The sequence below is a fragment of the Rousettus aegyptiacus genome, unplaced genomic scaffold (genome assembly GCF_014176215.1).
Source record: "Rousettus aegyptiacus isolate mRouAeg1 unplaced genomic scaffold, mRouAeg1.p scaffold_m13_p_7, whole genome shotgun sequence".
Taxonomy (NCBI): Eukaryota; Metazoa; Chordata; class Mammalia; order Chiroptera; family Pteropodidae; genus Rousettus; species Rousettus aegyptiacus.
Genome location: NW_023416310.1, coordinates 9919206 through 9934480, shown reverse-complemented (window position 1 = coordinate 9934480; position 15275 = coordinate 9919206). Strand labels below are relative to the sequence as shown.

The 15275-nt window shown below is 37.1% G+C and overlaps 1 protein-coding gene across 16 annotated transcripts in view; it reads left to right on the top strand.

The window, feature by feature from the left end:
- Window positions 1-10577, top strand: part of PUM2 (pumilio RNA binding family member 2) — a 77661-nt gene extending 67084 nt beyond the window's left edge. For 5 of the 16 annotated variants that reach the window (XM_036225191.1, XM_036225197.1, XM_016144764.2 and 2 more), the window contains 6 exons: window positions 1592-1720; window positions 3839-3976; window positions 4836-4961; window positions 5208-5329; window positions 5855-6047; window positions 7359-10577. In XM_036225191.1, the coding sequence (XP_036081084.1) occupies window positions 1592-1720; window positions 3839-3976; window positions 4836-4961; window positions 5208-5329; window positions 5855-6047; window positions 7359-7490 (840 nt within the window). In that variant the 3' untranslated portion in view covers window positions 7491-10577. Of the gene's footprint in view, window positions 1-1591; window positions 1727-3838; window positions 3977-4835; window positions 4962-5207; window positions 5330-5854; window positions 6048-7358 lie in introns of all 16 variants that reach the window. The other 11 variants (XM_016144762.2, XM_016144761.2, XM_016144766.2 and 8 more) reach the window with 3 other exon arrangements.
- Window positions 10578-15275: the final 4698 nt, after the last annotated feature.

Sequence of the window (15275 nt, the reverse complement as noted above, 5' to 3'; positions counted from 1 at the left end):
CACCCATACATGTTTGTTTATCCAACCACATGAAAATATGCAAGCTTGAGAGAAAATATTTGCAAATCATGTATCTGATAAAGATTTCATGTCCGCAGTATTTAAAGAACAATTAAAACTCAACAAAAGACAACAGAAGTAGACAAAGGGCTTGAATAGACATTTTTCCATAGAAGACATACACATGGCCAATAAGCACATGAGAAGAAGCTCAGCATCCTTAGTTTTTAGGGAAACACAAATCAAAACCACAGTGGTGTTCCACTTTACATCTCCTAGGATGACTTTAATCAAAAATGGAGAATTACAAATGTTGGTAGAGATATGAAGAAATTGGAACACTCATGCATTGTTGGTGGGAGTGTAAAACGGTGCAGCCACTGTGGAGAATAGTTAAGCAGGTTCTCAAAAAACTAAATGTAAAATTGGCATACAATCCAGTAATTCTGCTCCTAGGTATATACCCCAAAGAATTGAAAACAAGGACTCAAACACCAAGAGTTTATTTCAGCCTTATGCAGAGTAGCCAGAAGGTGGAAACAACCCAGATGTCCAGCAGATGAATGAATAAACAAATATGGTCTGTACATTCAGTAGAATATTATTCAGCCACAAGAAAGAATAAATTCTCATACATGCTGCAACATGGATGAAGCTTGAGTGAAGTAAGCCTGATACAAAAGAACAAATATTGGTCTCCACTTATACAAAATACCAGAATAGGCAAATTCATGGAGACAAAGTAGGTTAGGGTTTAGCAGGACTTGGGAGTTACTGCTTAATGATGCATTTAGCATTTCCGTTTGGGGCAATGGAAAAAAATTAGAAACAGGTTTTGTTTGATGGCTGCACAATAATGTGAATATAATTAATGCCACTGAGTTTTATGCACTTAGAAATGGTTGAAATGACATTTTATGGTATATTATCATAGTGTTTTTTAAAATATAGTTGACATACAATGTTAGTTTCAGACATACAGCAGTGATTTGATGTTTATATAGCTTTTGAGTCACAAAAATTTCTTAAAATATGTGGACCTACTTTAAATAGGAATCTTAATATTAATCGTGATTACTGTCTGAAAATATAAAACATTGAGTTAAGTTTTAGGTGAAGCAGTGAATAATATTATAGTCTTTACTTGGATTAGTTAGGTGTCATTAAATTTATAATTTACCTGATTTTTAGTTTGTAATTAAACATCTGTATTATACCTTGTTATGTCAAAATATGGTTGAGTTATCTAGTCTGAGGGCATGGCTAAGAAGTTTATTAAAGATGAGAGGGTTTTTTTTGCATGTTTGAATTGAAGAGTAAGGATGTTTCTGTTAAAAGAATAATAGTTGATATGTTAGTAACAATGAAATTTTTGGTAGTATGACTTAACTCTCAGTAAAGTAATAACAGTTAACATTTTAAGCATCCCTGGCTATATCTTAATTAGCCTTTACCTAAATGCCTTCTCCCTGCATAATTACCAAATGTGATATTTTAAAAATCTCTTCAGTAGGCTGCAAACAGTGGGTTATTGAAGTTTAGCAAAATAACATTATGGTCACTCTATTAATATTATTTTCTTCTCTGTCAGTTCGGGAGCTTGGATCAAAAGTTAGCCCTGGCTACTCGTATTCGTGGTCATGTTCTACCATTAGCCTTGCAGATGTATGGCTGCCGTGTTATTCAGAAAGCACTAGAGTCTATTTCATCTGACCAGCAGGTAATTGTAAGTTAAGACAAAATTTTTGTATTTTAAATTATTTTATTCTTATATCTTATAATAATCTTGGAGTAAATATTAAATGTTTCCACAGTTAGATTTTTAAAATATCTAGAAGATTTTTTTAAATATCTGTCTCAACTGGTAAATTATTAATTAAAAGTTATGTAACAGATTTTCGTCCTCTATTCATTCTTTATAACATCCTGTCATCTCTGAATGAAGGTAGTTGAGTACCTTCTGTGTGGCATGCAGAGTGCTAGACGATGTTTTTGCGCTCGCTTATTTGATTTTCTATCATATCAGGAATACATTTTACTATTAGCATTGTTTATTTGGATTGTACTTGTACTTCTGTTATAAGAATGAAATTTTAAACATTTCTATGTGCCAGTTAAATATATATAGTTTTTAAAAATCTCACTCAACAGGAAAAATAACCTAAGAATTCTCTTAATGAGATTTACAGTTTGAGAGAGAGAAAAATCTAAATATTTACAGTGTGAGAGAGAGAAAAACCTAAATATTTTAAGTTAAAACCATTAATGCAATTCAAATCACATACTCATGGGAATTTTTCCTGTAATTGGTCAAAATGATTTTTTAAATTATTTAAGGTGGACAAGAATATTAAGGCAAGTAGTCCTGGGATGAGGATAAATTGAAGTAGCAGTCGTATGAAATTGAACTCTTAAAATGAAATTTATAACCCAAGATACATTTTTCTATATAATTGGTATAATAAGTATTTTAATGAAAATAATAAGAGTAAGGAAGTAATTACTTCTTAAAAGGTAGTCTTAATAAATTTGGAAAGCAATGAGCTTTGACTCCAAACCACACACATACAATAAAGTAAATTGCAGAGTTAAAAACAATAATATATAGATGGACAGATGTGTACATTAATCAAAGCATTGAAAATCTGAGAAAATAACATTTCTATAGAGGAAATCCTGAGTTTTAGAGTAATTGAAGATGTGTTACAATCGAAGAATATCAACAAATTAGATACTGTAAAATCTTAGAACTTCGCTGCTGTAAGTCTCAAATATACATAGATACTTTAATATCTTTAATTGAAAATACAAAACACTAGGAGTGAGACTTGATGAACCAGTTAATGAATAATGATATTATATTCTCTGTGTGGATTCTTAAGTACATTTTTATTTTCTAATTTAGTTCATAACTAAACATCTGTTATATCTTGACTTAACAGGATTTCTCCACAATTATGTCGATATAGTTTAGAGTTCTTTGGGTAGAGATTTTAAATGCGAATACCTGTACAGTGTTGTATACTCCTTTCTTCACAATAGTGTTTCCTGTCGCACTGATAAGGCAAGGCACACAAATTATTGTGTGATGACCTTTATTTATCCCAAAGTATTAAGGTGTTAACAGATTCTTAGAAATTTGTGAGAAAAAAATAATAAGAGCATTAGCTAAAAAAAATTGATTTGTAAATAAACTTTACTGTAAATAGGTTTAACCTTATTAGTAATCAAAGAAATATAAATGGAGAAAGGTCATTTTTGCCCATTAAATAAATCAGATAACTAAAATCTCCTGAAAATCTGTTCCTGAAAAGGTGTCAGGTGATAAATAAAAGCTATATTGAAACAAATTTTTTATTATAAGATCATTTAAAAAGAAGAAAAATGTTCAATAATTTCTTCCTGTAATTGAGAAAATATGTGAAAATAACATCCTATAATTGCACAACTCCTTACCCTTTTTCATGCACTTGATAGACTCATCAGTCATTAAAAATAATTATTTAGGGGGAGTGAGTGTTAAGTAGAGAAAAAGTTCTGGATTGAGTTATATTAGTTGTCAGCTGAGAAAGATGAGCAGAAGATATACACAGTGAAGATAGTAGTTTAAATATGGCAAATTCATCACGATTATATGTCAGCAAATATAATTTATATTATATTGCAAAATGTTCTAGTAATTCTCACCTGCAGTGGCTTCTTAGTTAATCGTACTTTGGGGACAGATTTGAAACTGATATATAAAAAGTTGCAAACAAAATTTTGATTATACTTTGATTCCTAGCTCAGTATTTTTAATCATGTTACATTGATGAGACAATCATCTTCTCTTTTGCAGAGTGAAATGGTAAAGGAGCTGGATGGTCATGTACTCAAATGTGTCAAAGATCAGAATGGGAACCATGTTGTACAAAAATGTATTGAATGTGTTCAACCACAGTCACTACAGTTCATCATTGATGCTTTCAAAGCACAAGTAAGATTGATTTTTGACTTCTAACTCGTTAGCAGAGCATTTTATTAGAATTTGACTGTTAATACATTTTTTAATGTCCCAAGATAATACCCAGTATATTCATACAAAAATAGGCAAAATAGTGAATGTGCATTAATTTCTGCCTTTCTGTAGAGTGAATCAATAGATACCTTCATTTTTTTTTAACCTGAAAATTGTAGAAATATGAATTTCATTATGCTACTTTAAGAAGTAAAGATAACTTCTATTAGAATTGTAAACCCTGGTGGAGGGGGGGGGAATTGATGAGGTAAAAGGGGTCAGATACGTGGTGACAAATTTAACTATGGGCGGTGAACAGACAATGCAATATATTATATATATGCGCCTTACTGCTGAATTGTACACCTGAAACTTACTGGATTTTGTTAACCAATGTCACCATAATAAAAAAGAAAGAAAGAAAAGTAATAAAGGTATTTTTTTAAAAAAAAGAATTGTGAACCCAACATTTTCCAAATTTCCAGGGAGAGGAGGAAGATGTAAGTCTATGATAAATTAAGTAGTAATTATTAACTAATACATAGTAATTAATAGTTCTTAATGAATAAGCACTAAAACCACCTCACAGTCCATTTCTTCTCATTATTGCATGCCCTCTATCTTCTCATTAGATTCCTTTAAATCAAATGTCTTTGGGCTCCTAAATAAATTGAGCACCCCACTTCTTAGTCTTTGATAACATGGTGATCATGATAAATGTGAATCTCCGACCCTTCTGTTTTAAATTAATGTAGTATGTCATCAGAAACCTGTCTGCCCCATAGAACTTTTCAGAAATGTCAGAGAACAAAAGTTTAATTCTTCCTATTGTTTTAAGGTGTTTGTGCTCTCAACTCATCCTTACGGCTGCAGAGTAATTCAGCGCATCCTAGAGCATTGCACTGCAGAGCAGACCTTACCTATCTTAGAAGAACTTCACCAACATACAGAGCAGTTGGTACAGGTATAAACTCCCTAATAATTTGAAATGTTCATATATTTTTAAATGGTTCATAGGGGGTGTCTATTTTTTAGAAAATAATTTCCTGAAATTAACATATTGTAGAGACACACAGTGAAACAAAAGACTAATGTATTCTCCTGAGTATACTTCTGGATTTTTAAAAGAACAATTAACAGCTTTTTAAAGAATAATCATTATTCTTAAGGAGTGTCTTAAGGAAAGTAATTTTTAAATATCTGTACTTAGGACCAGTATGGCAATTATGTTATTCAACATGTACTGGAACACGGTCGACCTGAAGACAAGAGCAAAATTGTTTCCGAAATCAGAGGAAAGGTCTTAGCCCTGAGTCAGCACAAATTTGCCAGGTATTGCAATATTTTAATTCAAGGACAATTCTTTCAACTCTTATTGGTAAAATACGTATAGAATATAACATTGGAAAGTAATCTTTTCTTTGGTAGAGTCAAAAAGCACATACAGATCTTTCCTTTTATTCTTTAAGAATCTGCATTGCAAACTGATTTGCGCATATATTGTTTTTGAAATCTGTATTTAGAAAATTATTTGTCCCCAAGACCTGTAAGTAAATGCAAATTTAATTTACTTAGTGCATGTTTATGAAAGTCTCAGACCTTATTAATGACCTCATTTTCCCTTTTTTAAATTATAATTTTAACTGTAATTTTAAAAGGCTTATTAAACTTTTAAATGTCCAATATGTGTTCTCCTATAATACTAATTTGTCCTAAAAGTAATTGTAAGAGAATTGCAAGAGAATCCCATCTTGATTCTTCTGTGTTCCAGTGTGTTGAACAAGTTCTTTCAAAAGCCAAGGAAATTTGCTGTAAAGAAAAAAATAACGTTTTTTGCATATGTACTTTAATTTTTAGCAATGTAGTAGAAAAGTGTGTTACTCATGCATCCCGTGCTGAGAGAGCTTTACTGATTGATGAAGTTTGCTGCCAGAATGATGGTCCTCACAGTGCCTTATACACCATGATGAAGGACCAGTATGCCAATTATGTGGTTCAGAAGATGATCGATATGGCCGAACCTGCTCAGAGAAAGATAATCATGCACAAGGTAATACATTTTTTAGCACTTAAACAGTGATTCAATTTGTGTGGCCACACATTTAATTTCCCTAGGCTTTAATTTCCTTGTATACGTTTAACGTGGTGGGGGGAGGGATCGCAAATCAGTGACCATCAGGGAATAGCATTTGGCAGACCTAGGTACAGTGTGCCCTGTTGTTAAATTCTTAAAGGTAGTCTGCTCAATAAAGTCACATTTATTTCTCATTTATCTACCTTTAGCATTGCTTTTCCCATCTCCATTTTAGTTAGGTGCACTTGGTTTGCCATATTACATAGATTGAACACTGGTTTTAAAATCTAATTAGATTTTCTCACTAACCTAATACATTTTCTGAAGAGAGAATTTGTATTGATTTGATTGGCTTTTTTTAAATCAGTTAAGCTGTTTTTCTCTCTCTCCATAGAATTTAATGATTCTTTAGGAAATATTAGTTTTCATTGGAAAACTTACTGTTAAAAAGAACACTGGAGGAAATAGTATTTAAATACTCAGTCTTTTTCTAATTTTATTAAGAAATAGGACAAAGTACATTTGGATTGCCTTTTTGGACCTCTCTTTATATAGAGAGAAAGTGATATAAGATCATTAAAGTATTTTTGGCCTTCTGATTTTTTAAATTCCTCTGCTTGATTTATTTTCTGCCTTTTACCTTTTTCAAAATTTAATATTTCTGCTTAAAAATATATACTTAGAATTTTCAGCCTTTAACAACTACATTATTTCAGCCAGTGTCACATTTATGATATTGGGGTTAGTTCTATTTTTTTAGCTGTTACCAACAGTGCTTTCTATGAATGTCTTTGCATAATTACTTTTGTAGGTTAAGAATTTAATGTGGACTTGCTGAAGCAAAATATATAAATATTGTACATTTTAATAGATACTGCCAAATTCCTATAAAACCTTGTACAAGTTTGTACATCTGTTTATTCAGTATATGAAAATTGCCTGTTTTACCATTATCTCATGACTACCAGTTATTATTATAAAATCTTTGCCAGCCTGGATAGGAAGGTAATGGTGTGATTCTTTTCATTTATATTTTTAAAATTATTGGGGAGATATTGAACATAAATGTATTAACCATCACACATCTGATTGATTGTTCATGTTTTTTGCTTCATTTTTTATTGAATTTTTGTCCAGCTGTCTCAAGTCATAAAATTTTGTCTTCATAAACTTTACAGGAATTTAATAGCTCACTGTTTTTCTAAATTACTCAGATTCGGGGGTGCTTTTTAAAGAAATCAGAAACTAAAACAACAGGATTTTCTAAGCAGATTATTTGTTTTTCAGATTCGACCTCACATTACTACTTTGCGCAAATACACATACGGGAAGCATATATTGGCCAAGTTGGAAAAATATTATTTGAAAAATAGCCCAGATCTAGGGCCTATTGGAGGACCACCAAATGGAATGCTGTAAAGGAAAAAAAGAAAGATGACGTGACCATGTGAAAAGAATGTTTTCTTTGTGAATTATCAAAACACAACTCAACTATGAATCTTCAAAATTTTTTTTAAAGCAAAACTATTTATTGACTTTATTCATCCATTTGTAAATTTTTTAAGGTTCTTGTGTATATTCGGGGGGTGGGGGTGGTGAATTATAAATTATATTCCACCCTGAGTGGAGACCTATCAGATTGGATTGCTGGCAAAGCACAGAATGCCTGTATATGATGTAACTGTATCAAAAAAATACTGTCACATATTTTGTAAATTTTTACCTGTAAAGTCACAAAAATAGTTTTTAAAGGAAAAAGTACAGTATTCTTTTAATAAACTGGCTTACAGTCTGGTAGGTCTACGGACCCCATAGCACAACAGGTTTATAGAGATGTATATAGAAATATAGTCATTTTTCTTTGTCCTTTGTGTGAAGCCTTTTATAACAGATTAACAATCAACTGCATAAATATTATTAATATTTTAAAAAGAAAGTTAAGTTGTATTTTGGTAATTCACAAACTATCATGCAAATAAAACTTCGCAAGTAAGACGAGAATTAAATGATTTGAGATGTAAAGAACCTACATTATTTACGGTGACTGTGGTGTTAATAACAAATACTGCCCTAAAACATCTCTGGCAATGTACAGAAGTATTGTATATACTTACACATGTAATTGTTGTAAGAGGTAGAAAAAAACAATCATGGTGACACTTCCATCCAGTTAAGTGCGCTAAACGGAAAGTTAAGTCCCATTTTAACTTTTCAGTTTGGTTTGCAATGAGAAAGTGGAAATTTGTATATTGTTTTGCTCATAGAATTACAAGGACATGTTGAGGAAGTGTTGAGCTTTATTTTGCTTTTTCATAGTAGATTCATAAAGTAGGAACCAGATAGAGGTGAAAAAGGGGCCACTGAAAAGTGAATTTGATTGCTCAACATTTAAGCATGATTACATATTCAGATAGCTTTTTTTGCTTCCTATAAATATATGCATTGTGTGTGTAGTTATAGATGTAAGTTTACACTTTGAAAGCAAATCTTGTTTCAATGTTTATTATAAAAGCCTTGCTAACTTACTGATGCTTTCCTTGGTTGTACAGGTGTACATTTGTAAACCTTCATGCTGTAAATGGAATTTGTTTTATCTCTTTGAGAAACATTTGCATTTTAGTGTACATTTACGTCCCTGCCCTCTTTGACCTGGCATATAGTGTTGTATAATGTAAATTTATTTCTCCAAATCGAGAGTGATTTTTTAAAAATTTTTTATCTTTATATGGTTTCGGAAGTATGAACCAGCTTTCTTTTTATTGTGAGGAACATTTTGTTTTATAACATAGTAGACTCTGTCAATATGGACAAGCTAGGATTTGGATCACTTTCAAGAAGTCAGGGTATTGTGCATAATAAGAAAGTATTGGACTGAGATATTTGGTTACCATGGAGGCCAATGCTTTTTCCATCTTATTAAATGTGATGTGACTTTTTTCTTTGTACAGAAGAGTACTGTATTTTTGGATAGCCTACTCCCAAGTAAGAGCAAATCTGTATGATAACATTTTTTTCCTCTGGACATAAGACATAACAGTGACATGATGTACATTTACAAGCGGCCTTATGTACATTTCCCAACGATCTTTTTAAGGCAAAATTGTGACCATATGTGTATAATTAAAATCGTTTTTAATCCTTTGCCTATGAAAATATTTTGGAAAAAAACTTGCTTTGTATATTCAGTTTCTGAAAGATAAAGAAAGTGCTTTGTATTTTGTTGAAGTCAGTATTTTGTATAAAACATTTATGTTGACCCACTTATGTTTAGTGCTGAAAACTAACCAACCATGCTATCTTTAGATTGAACATGTAAGGGATTTTTTATTAGAATCCACAGAAGAAAAAGCCATCTTCTGAGCACAATATTGAATATAAAGGTTTTATCACTTAGCCGTTCATATCATGAACCTAAAAATAATGGCATAAAGTTCGGGGTGCCAGGCATACGTTTTCATATTTGACATTGAGTTAATCTAGTTTTCTTACCCAACATTCCATGTTGAGGCCATTAAATCCAACCACTTGTCACTGACCCTTCTCATGGTCACACTGGTTCATCAGTATGTCCCAGTCACAGTTGGCAGTACTTTTCCCCCATACGAAGCTGCTCTCTCCAACCCGCCCCTACCTTGTTTTGCCAGCCTCGGTGTGTCTTGGCCCCATGTGGAAATTTGTTTCCTATTACCAGCTCATGGTTTTAGGATCAAAGTTGTCCTCGTTGGAGATTGGTAGTGACTCTCCTGAGTTTGCACAATTGAATTCCTGGTTTTCCTTTGTCTTTACCTCTGTCGGCACAGGCGATTATCTGCAGATTTAGGAAGTCCTAGAGAATAGCACATTGGGAAACAATCTTGGGGTCCTGATGGTCCCATTTGTCCTAATGTTGACAACCCAATCTTCCCAGTACTTTGGGACCTGTTCTCAAAAAAGATGTTATTGTAGAAATTTTATGGCCTACCATTTTTGGTGCCCACCTCTGAATCCATCATTTAATCAGTTGGCATGGAGTTTCGATAAAATCAGAAAACGGCATTTCAGAATAAAAATTGGGCAGAACCACTTAGGCTTTACTCTTGAGTGTCTCCTTTTGACATGGATTGTTTCTGGACCAGTTTGTCTAAGTCCTGGCTCTTATTGGTTCATAAGAAATAATGTTATCTTCACTTCTTTGTATATTATGTATAAATTAGAAAATGAAAAATGTGTGAATAACATTGTATGAAATAAACCTGGTCTTGTGTTTTTCTCTAGATAAATACCCCTTTGTACCTCAGATTGCCCATTCAAGTTTACTCTGACTTAAGGAAAACAAAAATATTTTTTATCACACGGACACTAGTCTGGGCCCACTGATCACTGATGGTGTTAATCCGATCTTTTGATTAATTTCTGGGTCTCAGTCTAATTACATAGAGTGACTTCATAGAATGAAACTTAGCCTGTTACCGATAAAGTGATTTCTTCAAGGTTGTTTTGAGGATTAAATTAAAGCTTTTATCTTTACCCATAGGTGTTCGTTTCCTTTCCACATACACTAAGGAGACAGTGTTGGCTAAAGAGAGTACAGCTTGAGTTCAGGCATGGATTTACAGTTCACCTCCTTGTATTTACAGACCGTGTGAACTTTGGTGTGTTAATTCATCAAAGTTCATCCACGGCAAAGCCGAAGGCACTGACTTCGGCTTTACCATAGGACAGTACTATTTTAAAATCCTTATTGGTTTTAAAAATTGAGAATGTGTTCAAAGACACCTAAAACCTAATTCACAACCATTGTTAATACTGTTTCCATCTTCCTGTCCCTTCTATAGCTATTTAAAATAAAAGCTATGTGATTTGATAGAATCCAAAATGGAGATTACGTAAAACTAAATGGAAATAGGAATTGTCATCATATATGTTGTTTACGCTCAGTTGTAATTTTGTCTTGAATTGGTTCTGAGCTGGAAGGATTCCTTCTGGAATTGTTGACCTATACTACTATGTCACGATGACATTAAAAGGTCCTCCAAAGGAAATAATACATTCCTCCACTCACTCACCAACCTAAGGACAGCTTCCTAAAGGCACCTGGACAGTATTTGTTTTGTTTGCCCTCAATATAGTGGCTTCCTCAGAAAGCCCTGAAGAGCAGTATTCACTGTCTATCTTACCTAACTAACTTAATGGGACCGGACTTGACATTTCTGAGTGTGGGTGGAAGCCCCAGACTTGGAGTAAATTCATCCATGAACACAGATGAGAGTGCATGGAGTGCTGTGGCCTGGGTGCTCACTTGGAGGAAGCCTGAGGCCTCGGTGTTCTTCGCAGCAGTGGGCGGAGGGAGGTAGTGGGGCCTAGGTTGGGCCCTGGGGAACTGGGCTGCGTGATCTTGGGCAAACCCTCTAGGCCTCCAAGTTTTCTATCTGTAGGGTAGGACTAATACCCTTCCTGCCCACAGAACATCGGATCTGAGGGGTAGATGCTTGGTGCTAAGAACCTAACTACAGGCTCATAGAGGAAGCTTAATTACCTCCAAATTCTGTAGACAGTTTCTTTTATGTTCTAGTCAAAAGCATTTTTTTCTAAGTATTTGCCAGGAACTTAAACCAAATGAAATTGCCCTGTATTCTATCTGGTAGTTTAAAAAAAAAAAAAAAATTGGCCAAATTAACATGAACTCGGGTTTTCTTGGGCATCGGAGTATAATGGATCACTTGGACTCGAATTAGACTGGCCAGGTTCCAGACCCTTCGGTTTTGCATTGTTAGGCAAACGATTTTATCTTTTAAGCCTTAGTTTTCTCACAGCGTAGGTGAGGGAAATGACGCCCACCTCCTAAAATTGTAAGAATGAGTACATGTGACATGCAGGGGTCATGAATACTCAGTGATTACTGCCACAGATAACGAGAAAATTCTTTGCCCACGTAAAGGATAGCCTCAGAACATTTGGAGCTCATTTGTGTTTCTGTGAATGAACTCTTCTTAAGTTGCAAATAAATCACTAAATCAGTAGAACCATTGAAGATATAATTATAGCGTGTTAATTTTTTTTCTTGGTACTAATAACGGTAGCTTTGCCTTGAGGTGTATGGCTGCCAGCATGGAGACAGGGCGAGGAGACCGAGGACAGTGTGGTTGGAGACACAGGCCACTAGAAAAGCGTATGAGAGACGGGCCGCTGAGCTTTTGTGAAAGTCAGACTCTGGTTCAGGACCTCAGGACCTTAAGGTGGTTTCTGCCGCTCCTCACACTCAGCGCTTGCATCGTCCTCACTGAGCAGTCTTGAGAGCCTTTTTTTCTGTAAAAGGAGAGGTCTACCAACAGATCGGATTGCTGAGCGCTTGATGAAAGGCTGGGAACTGACCGCAGGCCTTTCACGCTGCATGTGATCTCTTCACTCTACATAAGCTTCCCCTTCCCCGCTATGTCCATATCAAAGGACAGGGGTAAACAACGTCTTTAAACTGTAACTCACGGGAACTAAAGAATGGTACATAAACTGAATTCCCCAAACAGTCGGGGTCCCTCCGTGTCTTTACCGTCTCTCCCTGTCCTGGTCTCTTGTCTCTGTCCCTCTGAGTCTCTCAGGCTCGCTCACTCTCTGAGAGGAGACCATGCTGTCGATGGGGTGTTAGCCCTTCTTCAACAGACTTCTCCTTCCACTCTAACTTAGGCGTGTGCGTTGAACTTTTTCTACACTCTCTGCCAAGAACCCTCTTTTCTCTGCAGGGCTTGGTGTCCACTCCCACTCGGGGAAGTTTGCCCTGTCCATCAGTCCTGGTGTTTAGAGGAATTCCTTTTCAGCTTCACCAACACTCCGTGCCACCATTCCAAAAGGAGAATGGGAAAGTAACCAGGTGTGACGGTACCCATGAGAGCTCACGGGGGTTCTGGGCCAACAATAAGTGTGTTTGCTGATTAGAACTAAAAAGTAGGTACGCCGGGAGATTGGTCATGACCTACACACGTGGAAACATCAAGTCCAGGCATTTTCAGCGGGCAGGGGTGAGACCTGAGGGGAAAAAACTGTCCAAGTTAAGGACAGTTCCTTCCAGTCTCCTAGAAGTCAGCTTTGATCCCGAAGTCATGGGCCGGTACCAGAAGCAATAAACCAATAGCTGGAAAGTACAAAATGCCTACTAGGTGCCAGGCGCTAAGTGCTTTACTTACTTAGCTCATTTCACCCTCCTAACAAACTGTATGAGGAAGGTACTGTTCTTATGCCCACTTTACAGATGAAGAAGCAGGCTTAGGATGTATGACTTATCCAGGAAGGCAAGACCAGAATTTAAATCCAGTCTGATGCCAGAGCCAACACACTTAATGGCTATGCAGGGGCTTAGGAACTCAGACGTCCACCCCGCCCCCCACCCCCCCACACACACAGCCAGGAAGTGGCGGATGAGCTAGAAATGCACGCACTTCATAACCTGGGGCTTCAGCTGGTCCTTGCCATGAAGAGATGTGGGTCCAGCCTTCCTAGTTCATCAGAAATCTGGGTTTTTCTGATCAATTCCCCTCTGGAAATCCTTTTTTAAACACCATGATGGCAAATTTCCCCTGACCAAATGCAGCCCTGGAGACTGTCAATTTGCCACGCCTTCCTAATAGTCTCTGTAATGGAATGCAGGGTCACCTTCTAGCTGCGGAGTGAATTTGCATGCGTACCCTGGGGCTGGAGGTGAGGCGTACGTGTGCACACTAGGGCACCGCACCGTCACATCTTCAGGATCGCTAGTGCGCAGGTGGCACTTACCCGCATGCCAGGCACAGTGTTAGCCCTTCGCAGTGCTTACCTCACGTGATCCTCACAGCAGCTCTCCGAGGTAGGTACCAGTATTCCGCAGATTCAAAGAGGAACAAATTAAAGCACAGAGAGGTTAAGTTACTTGCTCGAGGTCACAGTAGCTAAGGATTTGCAGGAGGAAATTGCATACGAATGCTAGCTGCGAGGGTGGCGTGGGTGAGAGACCTGGCCGCAGTTCCCCTTCCCTAATAGGGTCCCATCAGCACCCCTTCCCAGCAGGAGGCTGAGTCAGAGCGCCTGGGGCTTCTCAGACACCAGGTCCTTGGCCTCCGCTGTGTGGGGACCCGCTAGCGTGGGCAGGCGCTAGCTGCCCCGCCCTAGGAAGTAGCTCAGGGTGAATCGAACCGATTACACCTGGTAGGGTGTGGCTGGCATTGTCACACTGGCCTGCGGGGGAGCTTCCTGTCCAAGCCTCCGTCAAAGGCTGCTCTGGAGGTGGCCCAGAACTGAGTCAGGAACCACAGTGGGGGGTCACCGCATGACTTCAGCGCCCGGCGCTGCCCCGCAGCCACTCCACCGCCGATTTGGCCCCATCCGATGCTAGCTGTTAACGTAAACCAGATGGAAAGATACGACCGCCGATCGTGAGAATCGCACCCTTCCTGTCCCTCATCCATCTCCAGGCCTTATGCACTCTACCTCCTTCATATTGTTCAGTCTCGCCCCTCCCCCCATTTCCACTGCTAACCCGGTTCCTCTCTTCCTGCTGGCTTTCCCTCTGTCCCCCACCTGCAGTCTCCCTCCCCCAGGGGACAGAGGATCTTTCTAACTCAAAAAACGGAGTGTGTCCCCCTCTGCTCTGAAAGGCCAGTGGCTCCTCTTGCCTGTGCCTGCCCGTGAGCGGCACAAAACCACACAGGCTGTCTCCACGTGTCCCAGCTCTCGCCAGAGGGCCTGTGCTCCGGCCCATCCAGGCCCTTGCAGACTCTTGCCAGTTCCTCAACTTTCTGAAGCTCTTTCTTGCTTCTCTGCCTGTTCATTGCTGGGTTTCCCACCTGGAAAGGCCTCTCTACCTGCCTTTGGTTGGCTGAAGAATGGCCCCCAAAATGGCCAAATCCACACCCCTGTCACTTGTGAATGGTACCATTCCTGGAGAAAAATATCGAGGTATAGGGGACTTTGCAGATGTGATTCAGTTAAGCATTTTAATTTAATTTAATTTTATTTAACTTTTGCCATTTCAAATGAGTTGGTCTAATTCCAGGAAGTACAGAATTCAGGATAGAACAAAGACTAAAGAACACACTTTGGCAGGATTCTGAGTTGGGTGTTCTCTGACCTCACCGCTCAGGTTGAAATGGCTGAGTAAGAAAAGTTAAAGAGATGAGCCATTGCACCATTATTAGCATTGTTATTATTATTTACGAAAGTTAATCTTAAATGTACAACAGTCTCCAAAACAACACTTCT